Below are 20,209 nucleotides of genomic sequence, written 5' to 3' on the forward strand. Positions count from 1 at the left end.
CCACTGGTAGTGAAAAGTCATTTATGTAAACTTTTAGATGGAATGGATTGTTCACTTCTGAAGATAAATGACCACCCTAATAATATGGTGTGACTTTCTCTAACTTCTAGGTTGCAGCTGGAGTGTAGAGTAGGGGCTTCAGCTGCACAAATTGCATTCAAAACAGTCACTTGCTGAAATCTGATTCCTTGGAAGATGGTTGTATTGGGTTTGCAGGGCAAGGATTTGGTAGTGGCAGGGCTTCAGGGGTGGCTACTGTGTGAAGCTGCCAGAAGCTTTCCCCATGTCTGATGGAGCCAGTGCCAGCCAGCTCAGAGATGGGCCTGTCACTGGCCAAGGCTGAGCCAATCTGCAATAGTGGTAGCGCCTCTGGGATAGTGTGTTTAAGAAGGGGGGGGGGGGAACCCCATTGTACCATAGAAACTGCAGCCAGAGAGAGGAGTGAGAATGTGAGAGCAACAATTCTGCAGACACCGGATCAGTGCAGAAGTGCAGGAGGTTCCCCTGCAGCCTGTGGTGAAGCCCACGGTGAGGCAGGCTGTGCCCCTGCAGCCCATGGAGGTCCATGGTGGAGCAGATACCCACCTGCAGCCCATGGAGGGCCCCATGCCAGAGCAGGTGGATGCCCGAAGGAGGTCATGACCCCATGGGAAGCCCATGCTCGAGCAGGAGGACCTGTGTCCCTGCAGCAAGAGGATCTCAGACTGGAGCAGGTTTGCTGGTAGGACTTGTGACCCCATGGGGTACCATGCTGGACCGGTTCCTGAAGAACTGCAGCTCATATTGGAGCAATTTGTGGAGGACTGTGTCCGGTGGGAAGGACCCTATGCTAGAGCAGGGGAACAGTGTGAGTCCTCTAACTGAGGGGGAAGAAGCAGCAAAGTGGGATGAACTGACTGCAACCACCACTCCACAGTCCTCCTGTGCCACTGATGGGGAGGAGGCAGAGAAAACTGGGAGTGAAGCTAAGCCTGGGGAAAAGGGAGGGGTGGGGGGAAGGTGGTTTTAAATTTTGGGTTTATTTCTCGTTATCCTACTCTGATTTGATTGGCAATAAATTAAATTTATTTCCCCCCGTGTTGAGTCTGTTTTGCCCGTAGTAGTAATGGCTGAGTGATCTCTCCCTGCACTTACTTTGACCCACAAGCCTTTAATTTTATTTTCTCTCCCCTGTCCAGCTGAGGAGGGGAGTGGTAGAGCAGTTTTGGTGGGACCTGGAGTCCAGCCAGGGTCAACCCACCACAGGGGTAATTTATTTAAAATTAATTTTAATATTGCTTTAAATTCAATGTAATAGATCCGAATCTCAGGACTGGAAGATGCTGCAGGGGGAGGGCTATGCCTGATCTCCAGAGTGGTGAGCAGCAATAGAGAAAGAAGAGCAAGTAAATTGTTCGCTGTCTTTTTGGCTGCAAAACAAGAAGCATCAGAGAAAAGTACTCAGTTTAAAACTACTGAACTGTTTTATTCCCAACAATGTGTAGATAAGCTGTGGAACATCTTGCCCAGAATCTGGCACTATTAAAAACTTTTTTGTTGCAGGAGAATTGGACATGTAGCCAATGGCTGTTCTTTTTCCCCTTCTATGATTTTTAATTAAAGGTGACTGATGGCTCCATACTGCTCTCTTTTTAGTAGCATTATGCAGATTAAATCTGCACAATTCAGTTGGTCTTAAAGTGTTAGCTGTATTGCATGTGCCTGGGTCAAATGTGCTGAGAATATGCTGAAAACATGATGTGGCTTGGACTTCTAGTATTTCTAAAATGACTGCCACTTGGTCATGCCAGGATTTTGATCTTTTGTAATCCCTGATTTTTTTTTTATCCCTCTGTGAACAATTTACCCCCAGACAAAGTTACACTAAAGAATACCTAAAAAGCATAGTGCTGAATTTTCAAATCTGTAAAATCAGAAAAAATTGCTTCTAATAAAACTTTTTCCTTTTTTTTTTTGACAGTTATGCAGTAGGAACAAACATTTTGGAGTAAACTTATGGCTGAAAGCTTGTGCTATCTGGTAGAGCTTAGGTTTCCTGTAAGCGATAAAAAAAATGACAAAGAACTGACTCCAATAGGTGCTTGGTTTGGAAAGGGAAAAAACTCTTAATCCTCTAACTACCACTGTTAATTTATTAAACTTTTCTATTGTGGAAGTAATGATGATTTCTGATTACATACTAACCACAGCTAACAGACCAGGCTGCAGGGTAACGGGGTCATCAGACTGAAATAGTTGCTTGGCGAGCATGTAGTTAGTTAGATGGAAGTCCATGTGGGATGCAATAGGAATTAAATGTATTAAACAAATGCTCCATGCTGACTGCCTGCTTTATGCAGTAAGCTGTATGGAAATGGCCTGAAATGTTGCTACTCTTATGTTTAACGTTGGCTTTTGTGTCCAGGATGTGTGGACCCCAGACCAAACTATTCATGAAGAATCTGAGTGAGCGCAGATGTGTGTGTCCAAGTGCCGTTTTTACACTCTGCTTCTAAAATGTACTTAGAAATTATTACATATGAACTGGCAAAAACTTACCATCACAGGAATTTGCAAAGATCAGTAATGTTTCTTTTTTATCTTGAACTGGAGGTGGTGAGTAGTCCCCTCTGTCACTGGGATTCTGGTGTCTGTAGCAGCAGCAGCAGAGGTGGCAACTGACCAGAGGCGGGAAGGCCGCAAACGGTGGAAGGTATCGAAGTCCCCTACGAGGGGCGAGGGTATTGGGAGGCGGCGGGCTTAGCAAGGCCCTCGGCCCCCTTCGTGCACGCGTGTGTGCGTGTCTGTCTGTGTCTATCTGTGTGTCGGTCCGTGTCTCTGTGTGCGTGTGTCTGTTCACTCCTTCCGGCCCTCCGTGGGCCCAGAACCTTCGGGCGCGGCGCGGCGCGCCGGGAGGACGCGTTTGGCTGCTGCACCTCCGGTCCCTCGCCGCCAGCCTCCGCTGTGCCGTCCCTGTCGGGCTAGGATGGAGGCGCTGGCCACGGAGCTGGGGGCCCTGACCCCGGAGCAAGCGGCGGCTCCTGTGAATACGGTGGAGGTTAGCGGCGGGCACCGGCCGGCCGACCGGCCGGCGGGGAAGGGGCGACAAGCGTCGGGCCGGGCCGGAGGAGGCTGGGCTGGGGGTGAGGTGAGGGGAAGGCGCCCACCTCCCCGCGCGCATGCGCAGAGCCCCCTGCTGTCTGCACAGGTGGCCGGGGGGCTGCACCGCCCGCGCGGCGGCTGTGGCGCGGGGCGGCTGGCTCGCGCTGCCCGTGCCGCACGAGGCCGGGCCTGCTGGGGTGCCGTCTCGGTGCCGTCTCGGTGCCCGGAGTTTGCCCGGGCTGAGCCCTGCGGGCGGGAGCCGAGAGGCCTCGGCCCTCCCCGGCGGTTCCGGGGCAGTTGCCTTGTGTGGGGAGGGGGAGGGGGCGGTGTCAGGTCCCCGTGGCTGGACCGGGCTTCTTGTGAGGAAAGAGCTCGTCAGGAGCGGAGCCCGGCAGCCCCGGTGTGCTGCCTGAGGTGCTGTGCGTGCTCCTGCACCGTGAGGGACAGCGCTACACCACAGCTGCAGCACTGCCACGTACGGCTAAATGTGAATGCCAAACCAGAATTGTGAGGTGCCGATGTGCGGTGAACATTATAGTATGCGCTTCTTCTGGAGCGACCTGGTGCAGCCTTGTTTTGTGCTGTCCGGGCCTCGCCTTTGCCCTCGACCCGTTTCATCCCAAATCTGTGGGCGGTTCCCGATGCCACTGGGGAGGAGGAAGTGGGGCTGATGTAAGGTGATGTGCCCTGTCATCATCAAAGAATGAATGGGGAAACGTTTGTAGGAACCTTGGTGTGCTTACATTTGTCAATACTTTGTTTAGATAATTTTGCTGAATCTGTCACCGTTTGAGCGCTGGTAGGTTTTACGGAGACACATGTCTGCAAATGCTACATCCCAGGATGTATTTTGTAAAGTAAAAGTTGTAGCAAGTCTTTCCTTTCTAGGAATATAATTTACAGTGTTAACAGAACAAAAAAAAAGTTAGTTCTTCTTAAATGAGGACATGGTAGTAAGGAATTTTCTAAGAAATACATATTCTCACATAAATTGCTTTTAGAAAAGACAATGCCGTGTTGTGTACTGAGTAAGTATTGCATAGCACATACGGCTTACTACGATGATCCAGTTCATCTCCCTATTTTGTTTTTACTCATCTAGGTTGGCTTTGGACAGTTGTTTGTTTTTTGTTTTTTTTTTTTCCCTAGATAGAGCTCAGTTTAAATAATGTTACTGTTTAAAAATAATAATTAAGAAAAACGAAACAAAAAAAGCTCTAGCATCGTAGATGTTTGGTCACTCTTTGGAAGGATATTTCACACTGTTTTTTGTTTTCAGGAAAAATGGCGACTTCTTCCAGCGTTTCTAAAGGTTAGTGTTATGCACTCATTTCGTGGCATGAATATTTTGTCTTCTTTCTAAATTTATGTGCCCCTCTTCTAGCTTTGGCTGTTTCCCAGAATACCTGTCCTTACCTTCTGTGTGGATTTTGCAATTATTTTTTTTTCATTCCATGCAATTATGGATAAACTTATTACATAGATTGATTTTTTTATTTATTTACAGATTAATTTGTGGAGGCATCTTTTTTTAGAAGTTTGCATTTTTGTGTGGGTGTTTGCAATGAACAATGTATATATGTAATGTTTCCAGATTTTTTTACTCTTTTACTGGCACACATAGACCATATTCATGGTCTTTATATAAAACTGTGGTATTAGGTTTGTTGTGTTTGTCACAGGATGTGTATAACTACAAATCTGGATTCTGCAGAGGCTTGAACATATGTATGTCTTCCCTCATGAAGTCAGAGCTTGATTGAACTCAAAGATTACTAGTGTCTTAATGTCAGTGCTACTCATATAGTATGGAATTAGTTGAATAGCACATTTCTGTATAAAATGCCATTGGATGTAATAACAGGACTAAAACAGCTGGAAGTGAGGAAGGAGAAAGGCAGTAATGAAAATTGTATCATAAAGATGGCTGGTAAAGTCTGTGATGTGCTTAGGTACCTTCAGGGAATTGCAGTCACCTCTGCGCCCGTCATCTGTCTGGAAACGTCGCCCACTTCAGCAAGGTGGTCTCACTTCGTCATTCCTTTCCTTCCCAGTTTCAATACCTGCACTTCTCTTTTTGTTGCACCCTTGAGTGTTTGATTGTGGTAGGAAAACAAAGTTCAAGCGTCAGTTATGGGTTGTGTATGTTTTCACTTGGTTCAGGCCTGTGAGGATGCTTCAGGGCCCTAATGAATCTGGTTTCTGTGTCTCTCCCAGCAACCATGTGAACTTCCATCATGAGCTTGAGCTAGTGATATTGTCTGAATTCCTCCTGAGAAAGGGAGGGCTGCTGATTGTGAGGTGCAGTTTGCCATGTGCTTTATACCAAGTGTATCCATCCCACATTATTTCCAGCCAGTGAGCCCTTTACTCTGGGGCTGCTGGTGGTGGTTTGCCTTTCTGTGCGTGTCGGTTTATTCATGCCAGCAGTGATACAGTTATATAAAGCTAATGTTGTGCGTTACAGTTTCTGTGGTGGAGTTTTCTTTCAGTAATGCTGTTCATATCGCCTCATAAAAAAATGGAAGGAATACGAGCCTGATTTCTAGGCACTAATAAATTAATAATATTTTCTTGCCTATGTCGTATGATGTGCAATGTTTTTGTAAATTAGGGAAACTTTTGATCTGGAGTCATTCCTCCTTTGTCTTAACCCCCAGAGGCTTCACTGGGCAGCTGGATTTGTCATTCTAAGCTTCCTGTTTCTTTCTAATAATTTCAGAATTAGCTGTTGCCTGTCATGTGAACTATGTAAATACGTGTTTTCTGTATGAAGTTTTAAGCCTTGTAACATGTTAGTTGTCTTAAGGTGTTTCAAAGATTAAAGCCCTCTGAGCATCTAAGCATGTGTCTCAGTATCAGCTAAGACTCTTTCCTTTTCAAGGAAATCTTGCACTGTGGTTAGGATAGTTACACCTTTTATTTCTGCAAACGCAGATCTATTAACAAAATGAATGCTTCTCTTAGTATTCTTTCAAGCCAAGATATTTTTTTTCTTTAATCCCTGATCGTTTTACTTAGTATCACCCCCCTTCTTTTGATTGCTGTAAAGGCCTTAAACTTAAATCTTTGAAATACACTGTATCAACTCATTACCTGGGGAAATGGGTACTGTTTATTATGTGTGATACTACCCCTGGGCATGTTCTCGCTCTTCCTGCCTACAGATGGAACTCAGATTTCTTAGGAGTGTCCTGCCCTCCTGTGACTGTTTCCTTGCTTGTTAACTTCTGTTTTTCACACCCTCCTTTTCTTCCATCTCCCCTGTCTCATTGGCCCTCCCTCTCATTCTTCTTTATGCCACCTGCTCTTGTTGGGTTGCAGACAACTTCTTGACCCAAGCAGCACACATAGTCATAATTTTACTATAAATGATTAAAATTATTTCAGAATAACAGCAAACTGATAAAATACTTTGACTTGCAATGGCTCTTGTTTGTTTTATATGACTGTCAAAATTTATTGGGTGTTTATACAGTTACTAAATTACTTTTCTGACTCAAAGAACGATGACAGCTCTGGTGTAAACCTGGAAATGTACATTGTAGAACCAGACCAATCATCCAGGCACTTCTCAGAACTTTGTCGACTGAAAGAATTTAGCACAGATCCAAAAGTACATATAAATGCTTCTATCTTCTGCCTTATATGATTAATGTTATTGAAGCTAATTTTGTTTTTCGCATGTGTGTATTTTCCAGGTGAAAGGACTTGTGAAGCAGCACATAGACTCATTCAACTATTTCATCAATGTAGAGGTATGCTTTCTTGGTGGAAAGAGAGTGGCTCTTAGTACTCAGAAAAGGCACATGATTCTGTTGGTTTTGTTTTTTTTCCCTCCAGATAAAGAAAATCATGAAGGCCAATGAAAAAGTTACAAGTGATGCTGACCCAATGTGGTACTTGAAGTAAGCATGAAATGATTTCCGTATCAGTAGTAGTGTGCGTACTATCTCAGGGGTTTGTTATTGGCTATAAAGTATTTATAGGCACTTGTGTAGGTATAAATCAAGAGAGTATTTTTCATAACTTATCTCTTACTTGGAGCATTGAAAGATGGGAGGATTTAAAGAATAATCGTGTGAAGCAGACTTAATAGTCAGCTGTTAACAATACCTTATGTCAGCATTCTTCTGTAATTTAGTCTTTTTGGATGACAGATGGGAGTTTCTTTCTGCCTGTTTGCAAAGGTAACCTGGGGTTTATTGCATGTGTAGTTTAAATTTTAACTAACTAGAACACAGCTCAAATACAATGACTTAGTTTGGGAAAAATCATTGCTCATTATTAATCAACCTACGTTCAGCAAAGTAACTTCGTTTTTCAGTATATGTAGGATTCTGCTTCTTTCAGGTCACCTAAAAATATTTGGCTCATTGCTCATTATGGAACCGTTTGCATTACAGGTACCTCAATATCTATGTTGGGACTCCAGATGTGGAAGAAAGCTTCAATGTGACACGACCTGTATCACCTCATGAGGTATTAATGTTTGCATCTGTCTTGTTTGTTTGGTCTTGGAAATGCCTTGGCTATTAACTGCATGTAACTTTTTAATTAATTTTTTTTTCCTGACTTGCAAATAACTGTAGTCAGTGTTTCATGGTGCTGTATTTGAGTGGGTTTCCATGAAACTAATGAAAAGTACTTCTCTTGTGTAAGCTTGTGGCTCTCCTTATGACAGAGCTGAAGTCCTCACACTACAGTGTAGTGTTTTTTGATGTTTTTATTAACTTCTTTTTAATATTAACCTTGCTACTCTCTGCACCCTGGGTCACTTCAGTCTCCCCTTCCCTCACAGTCATCTTTGGGAACATCTCTCTGATTTTTTGCTCACAGTTTTTAAGTCTGAGTCGGAGACTAAAAATGGAAACTTTGAGCAGAAATAGATGGAAGTTGATAAAATTACAGGAAACTTCAGAAGAACATTAGCCTCATGGGGAGTATATTTAACTACTTTGCACTGCTGTAAGCATATAGGTTGACAAATGGATTGTGTACTTCTGCAATAAAGATGCCTGTTGGAGAACAAGTGCTTCTCTGACTGAAATCAGTCTGTTGCTTTTGGCAGGATATAAGTTAGCTTCTATACATATAAGAATATGTATAAGAAATGCATAAATTAAGATGAGATTTGAACCTTTTAGGATCGTTTCCAGGACTCTATAGCCATACAGTTCCTTTCAGAGATTGCTCAGAAACAAAGTCTTCCTCTCCTGCTGCTGTGCTTTGAGATTTATAGCACTGCAGCAAAGGTACTGACAACCACTTCTGGCCTCAGAACACGAACTGAGCTTGAAACTTGCACTCATTTACCTACATACAGCCTGCTGTCAATGTAATAAATCAATTCATATATCAGATGTTTTTTTCCGTGCTATATACCCTTGATACTTGGATTGTTGGTTGTTTTCCATGTTGTGTATGTGGCACGCTTTAGACTCTTACCGCGAAATACATTCTGTGCTTTGGAGAAATTCTGTAAAAACAAGCCATCTAGTGGCTGCCTCATGTGTATAGCCACACCTGTTTCCAGCGACCTGACTAACTCCTTTAGTTTGATGGAAAGATTTTAAGTAAGGCCAATAACTCAGCCATCAACAGTTCAATTAGATGTAATACGGCACAGCTCACGCATTTTATAAATGTGTAGTTAACATTAAATATATTGAATGTGCACAAAATGCAACATGATTTTTTTTTTCTTTCATATGAATGACATTGCATGCAAAAAATTTTGTGGCCAAACTCATATGCAAGAATCCAGATATTAAAATGCTTTCTTACTTTAAAAGTAAAGTGACTGTATGTGCAGAAGAGAAAAAAATAAATGCTTCATAGAGAATGTTGACCTTGAATTTAGAATAACCTATTCTTGCATCTCAGATATAGCCTTACTGATCCTTAACGCTAGTGCATCATTTCTCAGTTTTTTTCCATGTGTTACACACACGTGAAGGCCATAGTTATTTTCTTAAATAGTGTGCTAATAATGTCAAACCAGGGATGTGATTTAAAAAAACAAACCAGAAAGACTGGATACTCATGAGTATGTCATTACATTTCTCTGTTAGAGGCTTATGAAGTTCCTTCCCAAAGACACCTAAAATGATCAGGTTTTCATAAGGGTCTGAGTACATTGCCTATCTTCAACTAAATTTGGGAGAGTTTATGTCCTTGCTTTCCTCAAAGATCCACTCATGCCTGTCTTTTACCTCTAGGCATCTAATGTAAGGGAAGTTACCTGAAGGAAGGTGATACAAAAATGCAAGTGCTGGACTATTAGACTGTGTAATTCTTATTTTATATCTGTGTCTTGCATGGACAGAGCATGCAAAAAGAATTTCAAAGCCTTTTTTCACTGAAGTTATATTAATGAAGCTATCTGAGACTCTTTCTCACACAGTTCTTATGGGAGTTTCAAGAACTATTCACACAGATGAATTTAAAGTAATTAGAAAATGGAAATGTTCTCAGGTTACTTTTATATTCGATAAAGATGCTTGGAGCACAATGGGACCTAGTTTCCTACAAATCACAGCTTGAAAACTGCTGGTGCACATCAGTATTTTATTACTAGAGAAGTAGTTTACTTTTTAATATGAAGAGAAGGAGCATTCAGTTTGCAAAGATTCTTGAGGCATGTTTTTCCCATACAGTTGCATCTTTAATACACAGCACAATCTTTATTGCATTTATTAATGTATAGTCGATACACTGAAAGACTATAGAACCATAAATGTACAAGTCTGAATACTGATAAACCTATAATCCTGGAGCTCAAGGGTATTGAATACTCAGAGAGATCACAAATGACCTGCTGTGAGTTGCTCTGTTGTATTCAGCAAATGCAATAAACCTTGGCTTGCGTGACAATACACAATACCTTAAGGGCTAGCTGCAGAGTCATAGAGAGAGATTGGAGATAGCAAACCAGAAAGCTCAGGTTAGAAATGGTTGAGCCTTGAGCTATATAATGTCCTAGATATGTATATCCTGCTTCTCTTGCCATGTGAGGGATTCGCAAACAAATTCTGGGAATCCTTACAGGAAGTGATACTGTAGTGAGCCTTCTGTAAGTCATCTTTAGAAAACAGTACCGTACAGTGAGATCTGCTCATTCTGTTAATGAGGTAGTGCAGTGTCTCTCTTAATCTCATGTGATTCCCTTCTATCAAACTTCTTATGACAGCAGTACTCTTCAGCTGTTTTGAGTCTTCATACAGAAATGTCCCTAAGCTGAGCGCTGCTCTCAGAGGCTATGGTGTAGTATGGTCTGTGTGTCAGCTCTGCTGATTAGGCCTGCTTGTTTAATTAAACAGTTTAGAAGTTATGCTCTGCAGTGCTATCCTCTGAAGATCTGCTGGCTGCTCTTGAAACATCATAGTAATTGTATTTGGGGTTTTTTTGGTTTTATTTTAAGCAGGAGACTCTGTGACACATAGTCCAGGTACCATTAAGAGCTTGGTCAAGCTTTGTTTTGCATGATTTCTTTGTGAGGACTTACAGGTGACAGGGATAACACAGGATATCTTCAGAGTCTTCAGCTTGTAAGCCAACGTGACTGTTCTCCTTTTAGTGCCGCCTGAGAGACATGACTTACTCTGCCCCGATTACAGTGGACATTGAATATACACGAGGTAGCCAGAGGATCATACGCAATGCATTACCCATTGGCAGGTAAGATGTCGTGTTGGGAAGAGTTTTTACTGCAAAATAAATGTAGGCTGACCTTACTTCCTTGTTAAAAGAAACAGTGAGCAGGCAAATCTTGAAAAGCTGTACAGGATGTGGTTGTTAAGTTCTGTAATAAGATCTTGTTTTGCAAAAGCTTCTGGAAATTTGTCTTTCCAAAGAAGGATGGATATAAGGATGGATGTTGTCTATGCTTGTACTGATACAAAACCAAAGAGGGAAATACATGAGAGAATACTCAAGCTTCAAGTTGTGTTATTGCAAAATGAAAATAAGTCATATTTGCTTTGTAGGCAAATTACCCACTCTTTCACACATAATATGTGGATATACATCTGTGGAAGTTGGATGGTAAAACCAGTAAAGCAAGCATGGGTTCTTCTGTATGAGGTTAAGCTCTCCTTTAAAATTGATTTGGTTTAGAGCCAAGGCTGAGCTTTGTGGGTAAGTGTTGAGGATTTTTTTACTGGTTTTGTTTTTCTAAAGCCTGTCAAATTACTTGAGGTTATTAGTATTGTGAAGGACATCTGATTTCTTAAAGAAAAAAATAATGTGCCTTTTGGAGAAAAACAAGCTCTTAACCATACCAAAAAGGCAAAATTCCTGACAGTGCTAGCATTTATTGAAAGCAAAATTGCATTTGAAAGGCAATAAAGGTGTCTGTCTTTTGTAGACAGAGTTTCTTAAAGACAAATGCTGCCGACTTTAAAGGTCAGTGCCTTACAGAGATTGTTTACTGTGTGACTATGCATCTTACCAAAGTTGGAATACTGACTGGCAGGAAAGAGAAAATAGATATTTAAGGAGCTACACTTCTTGTAGTGAAATTTTAAGCTGTCATATAAAAAGATACACTTCAGCTCTGTCAATAGAACATGATAAATGAAACTTCTGTAGCTGTAGTCAGTTTATTGCTCTAAGTAACTTTTTAAGAAAAGTTTTTAAAAGACCATCTAAATTTGAGTCCTTTGAATTATTTTACAGTGTGTGCTGTAGGCAAAGAAAAAAGTTAATGTGTGTTTTTACCAAAATGGTTAGCAATTTGTATACAAAAGACAGTACTTTAAAGGGTAAGTTATAGCTAAGAGAAGCACAACAAAAACTAGTTAGATAGTTGTCTACATCTCTCTGTATAAAAAAAAAACAACAAAAAAAAGGTGGACTGAAGAAGACTTGTAAAGCCTCCATAATATACTGGAAAAGAATAAATTACTGCACAGCACTAGTGTGTTGCATCTTTGCATCTTACATTAAGGCCTGTTCCTATAAATTCCTCTTTTTCCTATGAAGTAAGGTCATGGCAAAAAAAGCACTCTTCATTAAGAAATGAAGTTCTGTCATCTGACTGGTTTTAAGGGCATACATGCAGAAAATATTTTTGCTGTTAAAAGCTTAATATCCGGTTATTATTTCCATGGGGAATAATTTTCCTCCTCTATCCCTAGTATTATGCTGGGTTCTTTTTGTTGGGTGAGTATATACAATGTTCTTGTTTGATATGTAGTTTAGACTGGGGCAGCAAAGCTGTATGTTCTTTCATCTCTTATTTCTGTTGTTTGGCAGAGTCACTGATAACCTATGTGTGTTAGAAACAAAAAAACCCCAGGGCAATGTCTTTTTGTCTTTAAAAAGGAAAATTTCCTTTGAATGCTTCATAGCATTCCAAATTTATGCACAGAAATTCAATAACTTTATTTTCCCTTTTTTTTTATTCTCTTCCCGTTCTTCAGATAATTAAAAAATCAGATTCTGTCCTCAAAAGGATAATGAGTTACTGTATATAATATCTTACGTTAATTGCAAAATATTTTATTGTTCACCAGTGAAATAAAGAATACATACTTGGTGAAATCTGTTTCACTGGAGTTTTCAGTTTTGGCATTTACATACTCCATTTTGAGCTTTCTTTTGCCAATTGGTTACTGTTTCTGATATAAATAGCCAATGCATTAGGCTTATTGTGTGTGATACAAGATTATCATATGAAGCTTCTTATCTCTAGGAAACACTTTCTCAATGAAATGACTAAAGCAAGTAGATTATCTGTATAGAGCACTGTAGTGACAAGGTAGCTTTTTATTCTCTTCAAAAATAAAGAATTTTGAGTTCCTCAGTTTTCTTTTAAGATAAAAGAATATAAAAATGGTCAAGAAATTCAAATAATTGATAAAATTTGCATACAAGAAAGGTAACTTCATTAGCAAAAGCTTCCTACTCTTAATTTGTGTTGGAATAATTCTGAATTAAGTATCTCTGAGGTTGCAAATAGTTCCGTAGTAGAAATCATAGATAAATTTTGTCAAAATATGTCTTAGCAAACACCTGGCACATAGGTCTTAAGACTGTGCACCAAGGAGTGAAATTCTGTAAGCTGGACCAAAAGTCCACTTTTTTGTAGAAGAGACTAAAGGGCTTGGAGTTCTTTTGGTAGTTGTAGTGATAAGCTGTTTTCATCTTGTGCAAAATGCAGCTTTTTCTTTGGAAGTGAAATATGTTTTCTTTCAAAAGTTTTAATGAAAAATCTGAGAGTGGAAAGCTATGTTATGAAGCTGACTGTAGAAGTCCACTTTTAAATAATAACTGCAAAATCATTGTTGGTTAGTTGTTCAATAAGCCTAGTTGAATTCCTAGTAAGACTGCAATGTAAACACAAAACCAAATGAATGTGAACACTGCATTTCATCACAGGGTGACAGAGTAATTCAGGTTGGAAGAGACTTCAGGAGGTCTCTAGTACAACCTCCTGCTCAAAATGGGGTCAGCCGTCTTTATCCTGTTAGGTCTTGAAGACCTCCATACATGGAGACTGCCCAGCTTCTCCATGCACTTTATTCCACTACCTGAATGTCTTCATGGTGAAGAAATTTTGCCTCCAACCAGTCTGTGCCTCTTTAGTTTATCTGCTTTTTTTCCCTCCCTAAGCATAGAATTTGTATTTAATTTCTTGGAATAATTTTCCACCACTTCATGTTGCTTCACAAAATGCTTGCTGCAGGCTTCTGTGCTAAGACATTAGAGAAATCAAGAGCTACTACTGGGGAAACTTCATGCCTGGGTTATGTGTTAGAGGCACTGTCTATCTGCAGCTGAAGGTGTCATTGTGATGTGGGAAATCAGGTCTGAACTAGCTTTTCCTAATTAAAACTGGTAACTGTGGATCTGCAATGGTGTGGTCTTCAGTGCAGACTGTACTGTTTTTGGGGACCAGGAGTCTTTGCACTAGTAGTCATTGGTCTTCGTGACTGTGCTTGTCCTGGATGCCTGTAGTAGCTGCATAAAAATTAAGTAGGAAGTCTACAGTTTCTGTCAGTAGGTGTGCAGTTTCAGGTCTGTTTTCAAACTACATGTTCAATGAAAAAAGGTGGGATTAAAGGAAAAGCCTATTGTTCGTTGCTTGCATGTGTTCTAATTACCTTAAATGTGTTTTCTCCAGTTTCTTCAGCATGGGTTTTGTTCTGAACTTGGCTATTCGTATTTTTCTATCTGAACCTAAAGTAAAAGTGTAACTGCTTTTCTTGCAGAATGCCTATAATGCTGCGTAGCTCCAATTGCGTTCTTACCGGGAAAACTCCAGCAGAATTTGCCAAACTTAACGAATGTCCTTTAGATCCAGGTACATTTGCACTCATGCTCTTTCTTTCCCATCTTTTAATTTTAAATGTTTTTTAGCAAAGAAATACCCCATTGGTATGTTTCCTGCCACTTTGAAGTTGCTGTGGGAACTTCTCAAGTGTATGCTTGTAACTAAAAGAACTTGGCAGGCTTTTGAAAGTAGTAAGAAATGGTGACAGCATGGAATGTTTGTATTTGCAGAGGAGTATTCAACCACAAAAAAACCAGACCAAAATTTTGAAAAAGTTGAAGAGTGTATATATAGTATTGTACAGTGATGTGTTACATGGGAACAAAGGTGGAGTTTGTTCATGAAAATGAAGTGAATCAGGGGAGAGTGAAGTATAATGGTGTCCTTCAGGAACTCTCACTTGCTGCCCTTTTTAAAGTAAGAATAAAGTGTTACATATTAATATTTGAAATGTAGAGAGGAGATGAAGGATTATAACAAGCGACTTCTTTGGGTTTTATCTGCCGCTTTTGAAGCGTACGCTGGACATGTACCGTGCTTGCTTGTGATGGCAAGGTACGGTGACGTGCTGTGCTGGAGGAGCATTAATAGATAGCTACAGTCTAAGAGAGGAATCTGACATGGCTCATGTGCAGATTCCTTAGATTGTCTTAGATACAACAAGGGCATTAAAATGCGTTTTAAAAAGTAATGCAAAAGAAATTTCTCCCCAGAGTGCCAGAGAGAGCAAGTTGTTAATTATGGAAGACTTTCTCTTTCTTTGTTACCAGGCATCTGAAATGGCTGGTTCTTTTTTGATATAATTTATAGTATGCTCTTCTGGCAAGCAATATTTTTACCTAATTTGTAGAACTAATAATTCTATAACATCTTTTAACAAGTATGGTTACCTTACAGGTTTGTGGGTTTTTTACAGCTTTTACAGGTTTTGGTCTGCCTGTGGGTTCTTTCTGTTGAAATCCTTCCCAGATAAAGTGTTAGATCTCAAATACTATGTGTGAGCTTAGCAAAATTTCTGTTTAGTCTAGTGGAACGTTTTTGTAGTTATGACAGGTTCCACACAGGGTTTGCTCTTTTTTAAGGGAGAATTTACTCTTCTGTTTTGTCCTTTCTAATAACTTATATTTAAATGAATATTGAAGAAGGTGCAAAAGTACTGACATGCAAAATCTTTCTTTTCTATTTAATAGGTGGCTATTTCATTGTTAAAGGTGTAGAGAAAGTAATTCTTATTCAAGAGCAGTTATCTAAAAACAGAATAATTGTGGAAGCTGATAGAAAGGGCACAGTTGGCGCTTCTGTTACCAGGTATGGTAAATGCCTATAATTACATAAAAGAGATAAAATCAAAGCTTTAGAAGGTCATAGTTGTAGTTGTAGGAGCTGTGTAGTTTTTCTTCCTAGTATAGTTTAATGGGAAAAAGCTGTAGACATTCAATGCCCCTGTCTTGCTACTGTCATTTTGTATGCTAAAATATCAATTCCATGATCAGTTAGTACAGTATTCCCACAAAAATAAATCGAAGTTGCTCATATGCTTCAGGGTTCATGTCAGACTAGGAAGAGCAAGATCTAATTTTTAACATAAAGCTGCACTTCCTAACCAATGGTATTTGGTCTCATTTTGCAGCAAGTAACATGAAGTTACTGCAGTGGAAATTGGATGTAACCTTTTATCTGACTAAATCAAACTGGTGTGAAAGCTTTTAAAGGCAATTGAGAAGGAAACAAAAATCTATGTTTTTGTAGTACAGAAATTATTGAAAATGGCAAGGTAGTCTAAATTTGGACCTTCCTCTTTGACTAAGTTTTATTTGTATTTGTTTGCCTTTTTGTTTTTAAGCTGCCTGCTGGTATAATGTGCTTGTTCACATTATACAGAATTACAGAATTTTATTACATTTTGTCACCCCCTGCTGGTACAGATAAAAATTCAGTGGGAGGGCTGTTTTTTCTTCCCCAGAAGTCTCATGCGTCTCTCTCCTAGCTACTTTACTGTTCCTCAGTAAGCCTAGATGAGGTTAAACATACAATACAAAATACTGTTATCTCATTACTGCTGTTGCCACAGTATTTGTGTGCAGTTTGACCTTGCTGGTTACATGCAAGTCGATGATAAAAGCATGCAAAGATGATTTTGAGAAGTACAGGCTTCTGTTTTGCTTAAGTTGAATATTGACCTTCCCCATCACAGGTGATAACACCCTATTACCTTGGAGTTATGGGTTGATGTCTGGCTGTTTTAATACAATTTTTAAGAGGAGAAAGTGGGACTAATTCAGCTGCAAGACTGCTCAAGCTTGAGAAGTTTTTTTATACAGAAGGTTCTTGGAGTGTCAGTGCAATCTTTCTGTTGGACATAATATTTCTTTTTTTTTTTTAACTTCAGCTCCACTCATGAGAAGAAGAGCAGAACAAATATGGTTGTGAAACAAGGAAGATTTTACCTGAGGCACAACACTCTGTCAGAAGATATTCCCATTGCTATCATATTTAAGGTAATCAGCTGTTGAAGAAAACCAAAAAAAGCTATGCTGTAGCTCAAGAAGGAAGGTTGGTGGCAGCACCTCTCAGAATTTAATATGTATAGAAGGACTTGGCAGGACTTAGAAAGTGCTAGCTTTTTTTCCCCTGGGAAGTCATCTTTATTGTACAGCAAAAAGAAAAAGTGCTGCATTTGTCTGCAAGGAGAATATTGCTGTGCCAAGACAAATGCCTGCCACCCCTTACTGCTTTGTAAGGTCCCTCTGCACTGCTCTCTGTGCTCCTGTTGCTACAGAAAGTCAGAAGGTTTTGGTTTCTTTTGTTGTGAGCTATGTAGCAAACTTGTGTTAAGGGTCTTCATTTCTGGGTTTGCCCTGCTCCCCTGCCCCCACCTCAAACTTTTGGACTGCAAAGTCGCTCAACACCCTGTGTTTCAGGTCTGGGGACATGACAGCCGTGAGCTCCTTATACATGGCTTCCAGTCATAACTGTAAACAATACTGATAGCCTCTGGGGAAGGCTTGCAGTTCTTAGACCTATTGCTACATCCTTTAAGATTACTAGAGTGGCTTGCATTTCTTGGCACTTTAATTCCTTCCCTTGTGAATGAGCTCTGCCTCAGTCAGAATGCTTTGGAATCCCTGAATCCCTGCTTGGGTCGGGAACACTCACTAGTATCTTAAGTGCGGTGACTGCCTGGGCAGGCATCGCAGCTTTGAAGAGATCCCTGGTGGGGCTGACAAAGGGCCATGAGAGGCATCCACCCCTGATTCTGGGCAAGAATTGAGAAGTATTTGTCCTGCCAGCTGAGCTGGTGACGGTGTCATGCCTTGGACCTCATAGCTTGTGAAACTGCCAGAACGGCTTTCTTTTGCCCTCTGCTCCTCTCTTTGATTTTAGTTCACTCAAGGGTGCACGCAACTGAAGGCATAATGATGACTTTTCCCTAGCTGCCCGACAGGACTGGGAGCAGGCTGGTAGCCCATCTGTCTGTGGTATTGAACACGTGGGCTACAGCCAGTGAAGGTGATGAGTGGACATGCACTGCAGGGCTGCCAGAGAAGACAGCAGAGCATGGCCAGGCTTTTAGGCTAGGATCTGTCCTTCCAACTGCTCCCTCCTGTCCTATAGACTTCACTGCTGCCGGTGGGTTTGCAGCCTGGTGCCCTGTGCATGCAGAAAGAAATTGGGCGGCAGTCCTGGAGGCACTTTTCACAGGGAAGGTGGCTTAGGGCACAGAAATGCCTCTGACTGTATCTAGCAACCAATACAAGTAAATCCTACATCTCCCTTTACCGTCTTCACTGTAATGGTTAACGCAGCACACAGGAGGTTTGGGAACGTGGTAATCACTTGAGGAAATAAACTGCCAGCAGAGGGCAGCACTCGCTCACAGCATCCAAACGGGTTCTGCCAGCAGCGCTGATCTGTTGGTGTCGGCAGGTACGGGGTTTTCTGTATTACCACAGCATTTTGGCTGATGTAGAGTTTTAAGAATCGGTTTTCTTGTAGCGAGTGCTTTGGGTTTGGTACTAGAAAATAGTTTAATAATTGGATTTAGACTTGAGAAACAAATGTCTGTTGTCTCTGATTAAGCTAATCTCTTCAAGTAGCTGGAAGTGATCATCTGGTTTTAGTGACCAGTGTTAAAGGAGGTTGAGAAATTATTTGTGTTGAGAAATGCACATAAAAGTGTCAGGATTCAGTTCACAACTTTTCTGTTGCAGGAAAGTGTTAATGTGGCTCTTAATCCATTTGCTCAGAGTACCAAACAGCTGGATTCCACCTTCACTTACAGAATTTTATTACATTTTGTCACCCCCTGCTGGTACAGATAAATACCTGCTCACAGAAGAGTAACTGCTCAGGGTTATTAAGTCTTTGGAGGTGGTTGTTTGGGTTCTTTTTAAGCAGCATTGTACGACTATTTGATCACCTTCTGACAATGCTTGCTGTAATTATGCTCCTGTCTATATGTATCTTTTATATTCCAGATGATGTGGCATATTTTTTTATTTATTTATTGAATAAGGGGTTACAGTTTTTAGAAGCTACTTGCTGTAGTGCTTTAACCCAGTTACAAACTAGCTGCACCCGCTTTTAGCTATTCTGAATGTTCCATTCTTGACCGGCACTTAACTGTACTTGTGAGTGATCATTTTCGTTACCTTTCCTTTAATAACATGTGAACTTCAGGTTTCTTCTGTTCACTTTTGATGAGTCTCCAGCTGGGAACTAAAAATGCCAGAGAATCTTTTCAATGGATTATCAGGCAGGCACCGGCCTCTGATCTTTCCTGCTTTCTTGGGCATTGCTGTCATGCAGTATTACTTTATTGTATTTAACTACTAGAAGCAAGCTTGCAAATGCTGTAGCCCTGGAAAATCCCTAACTTAGGAATCTCCATGTAGCGTCAGCTCTCTCACATGGCAGTTATACGTAGGAGATTTGTTGGGAAAGCAAGGAGAATAATTCCTTTCTGCTGTCACCCAAGCCTTGGGCATGGAGCATGGGTCTTCCTTGTTACTAGTAAGTGTTGTGCTTCTTGTAGTTTAGAGATACACATCTGCAAGGGGCAAAGTTAAGCTGTACAGACAATCTAAGGTCTGAAGTTGTGGTTGCTTTTGCATCCTTAACTTTTACTGTAGCAACTGCTTGTAGAATTTCCAACTGAAAAATAAACAGAGAAGGCAATGACAAAAATCTATTGCTGTGCAGTTTTTCCCAGACCAGTATCCAGCTGCAACCAAGTTCCACAAACCTCTGTGTTTTGACTAAGAAAATGACTGTAATTGGTAGAGGACTGCTATCCAGTTTAAGGGCCAGCTAGAGGGGACAGTTTTGTCAGGAACTGAGAATCAGCGGGAGAAGGTTGGGCAGTTTTGGTTCGTCTTCTAGTCCCAATAGCTTTAAATGGCCCAGTGTTCCTGCACATGACTTAAGATGTAGGTTAGGTACAGAAAATCATTGTAACTTCATAGAAAAGAAAGCAAATATTGGAGATCTGTGATCTAATGTGGATTTAAAGGTACTGCAACTGTAAAGTGCAGGTATACTAATATTGCTTAAACATCTTTGTCAAAATAAAGGGCTATGAAGTAGGGAGTGTTACAAACACCACCCGCTGACACAGCTGAGGGCTAAAATTCATAAAGAGCTCCCTAGACTAGAATCTTGAGAGCACTTTCCTGTTTCAGGCATGAGTCATGGACACAGCTGCATACCGGGACAAGACCTGAACACACAGCAAACATACAGCCTGTCTTTCTTTCCTTTCATGGTGAGGAAGGAAACCCATGTTCATAGGCTGTGGGGAGAGGTGGAAATAGTTTGGATCTAAAGGTCCCTTGATCTGGATAGGTGGGG

General features: G+C 40.8%; 1 protein-coding gene across 1 annotated transcript in view; it reads left to right on the plus strand.

The window, feature by feature from the left end:
• The first annotated feature begins 2,905 nt into the window (after positions 1–2,905).
• The window catches only part of POLR3B (RNA polymerase III subunit B), an 82,040-nt gene continuing 64,736 nt past the window's right edge, over positions 2,906–20,209 (plus strand). Inside the window, exons 1-9 of the mRNA XM_040597034.1 lie at positions 2,906–3,037; positions 4,361–4,393; positions 6,783–6,839; positions 6,925–6,989; positions 7,488–7,563; positions 10,661–10,761; positions 14,298–14,389; positions 15,550–15,667; positions 16,749–16,857. Coding sequence (XP_040452968.1) covers positions 2,966–3,037; positions 4,361–4,393; positions 6,783–6,839; positions 6,925–6,989; positions 7,488–7,563; positions 10,661–10,761; positions 14,298–14,389; positions 15,550–15,667; positions 16,749–16,857 — 723 coding nt within the window. The 5' untranslated portion in view covers positions 2,906–2,965. The remainder of the gene's footprint in view (positions 3,038–4,360; positions 4,394–6,782; positions 6,840–6,924; positions 6,990–7,487; positions 7,564–10,660; positions 10,762–14,297; positions 14,390–15,549; positions 15,668–16,748; positions 16,858–20,209) is intronic.

This window comes from Falco naumanni, chromosome 5, assembly GCF_017639655.2.
Source record: "Falco naumanni isolate bFalNau1 chromosome 5, bFalNau1.pat, whole genome shotgun sequence".
In the NCBI taxonomy this organism is placed as follows: domain Eukaryota; kingdom Metazoa; phylum Chordata; class Aves; order Falconiformes; family Falconidae; genus Falco; species Falco naumanni.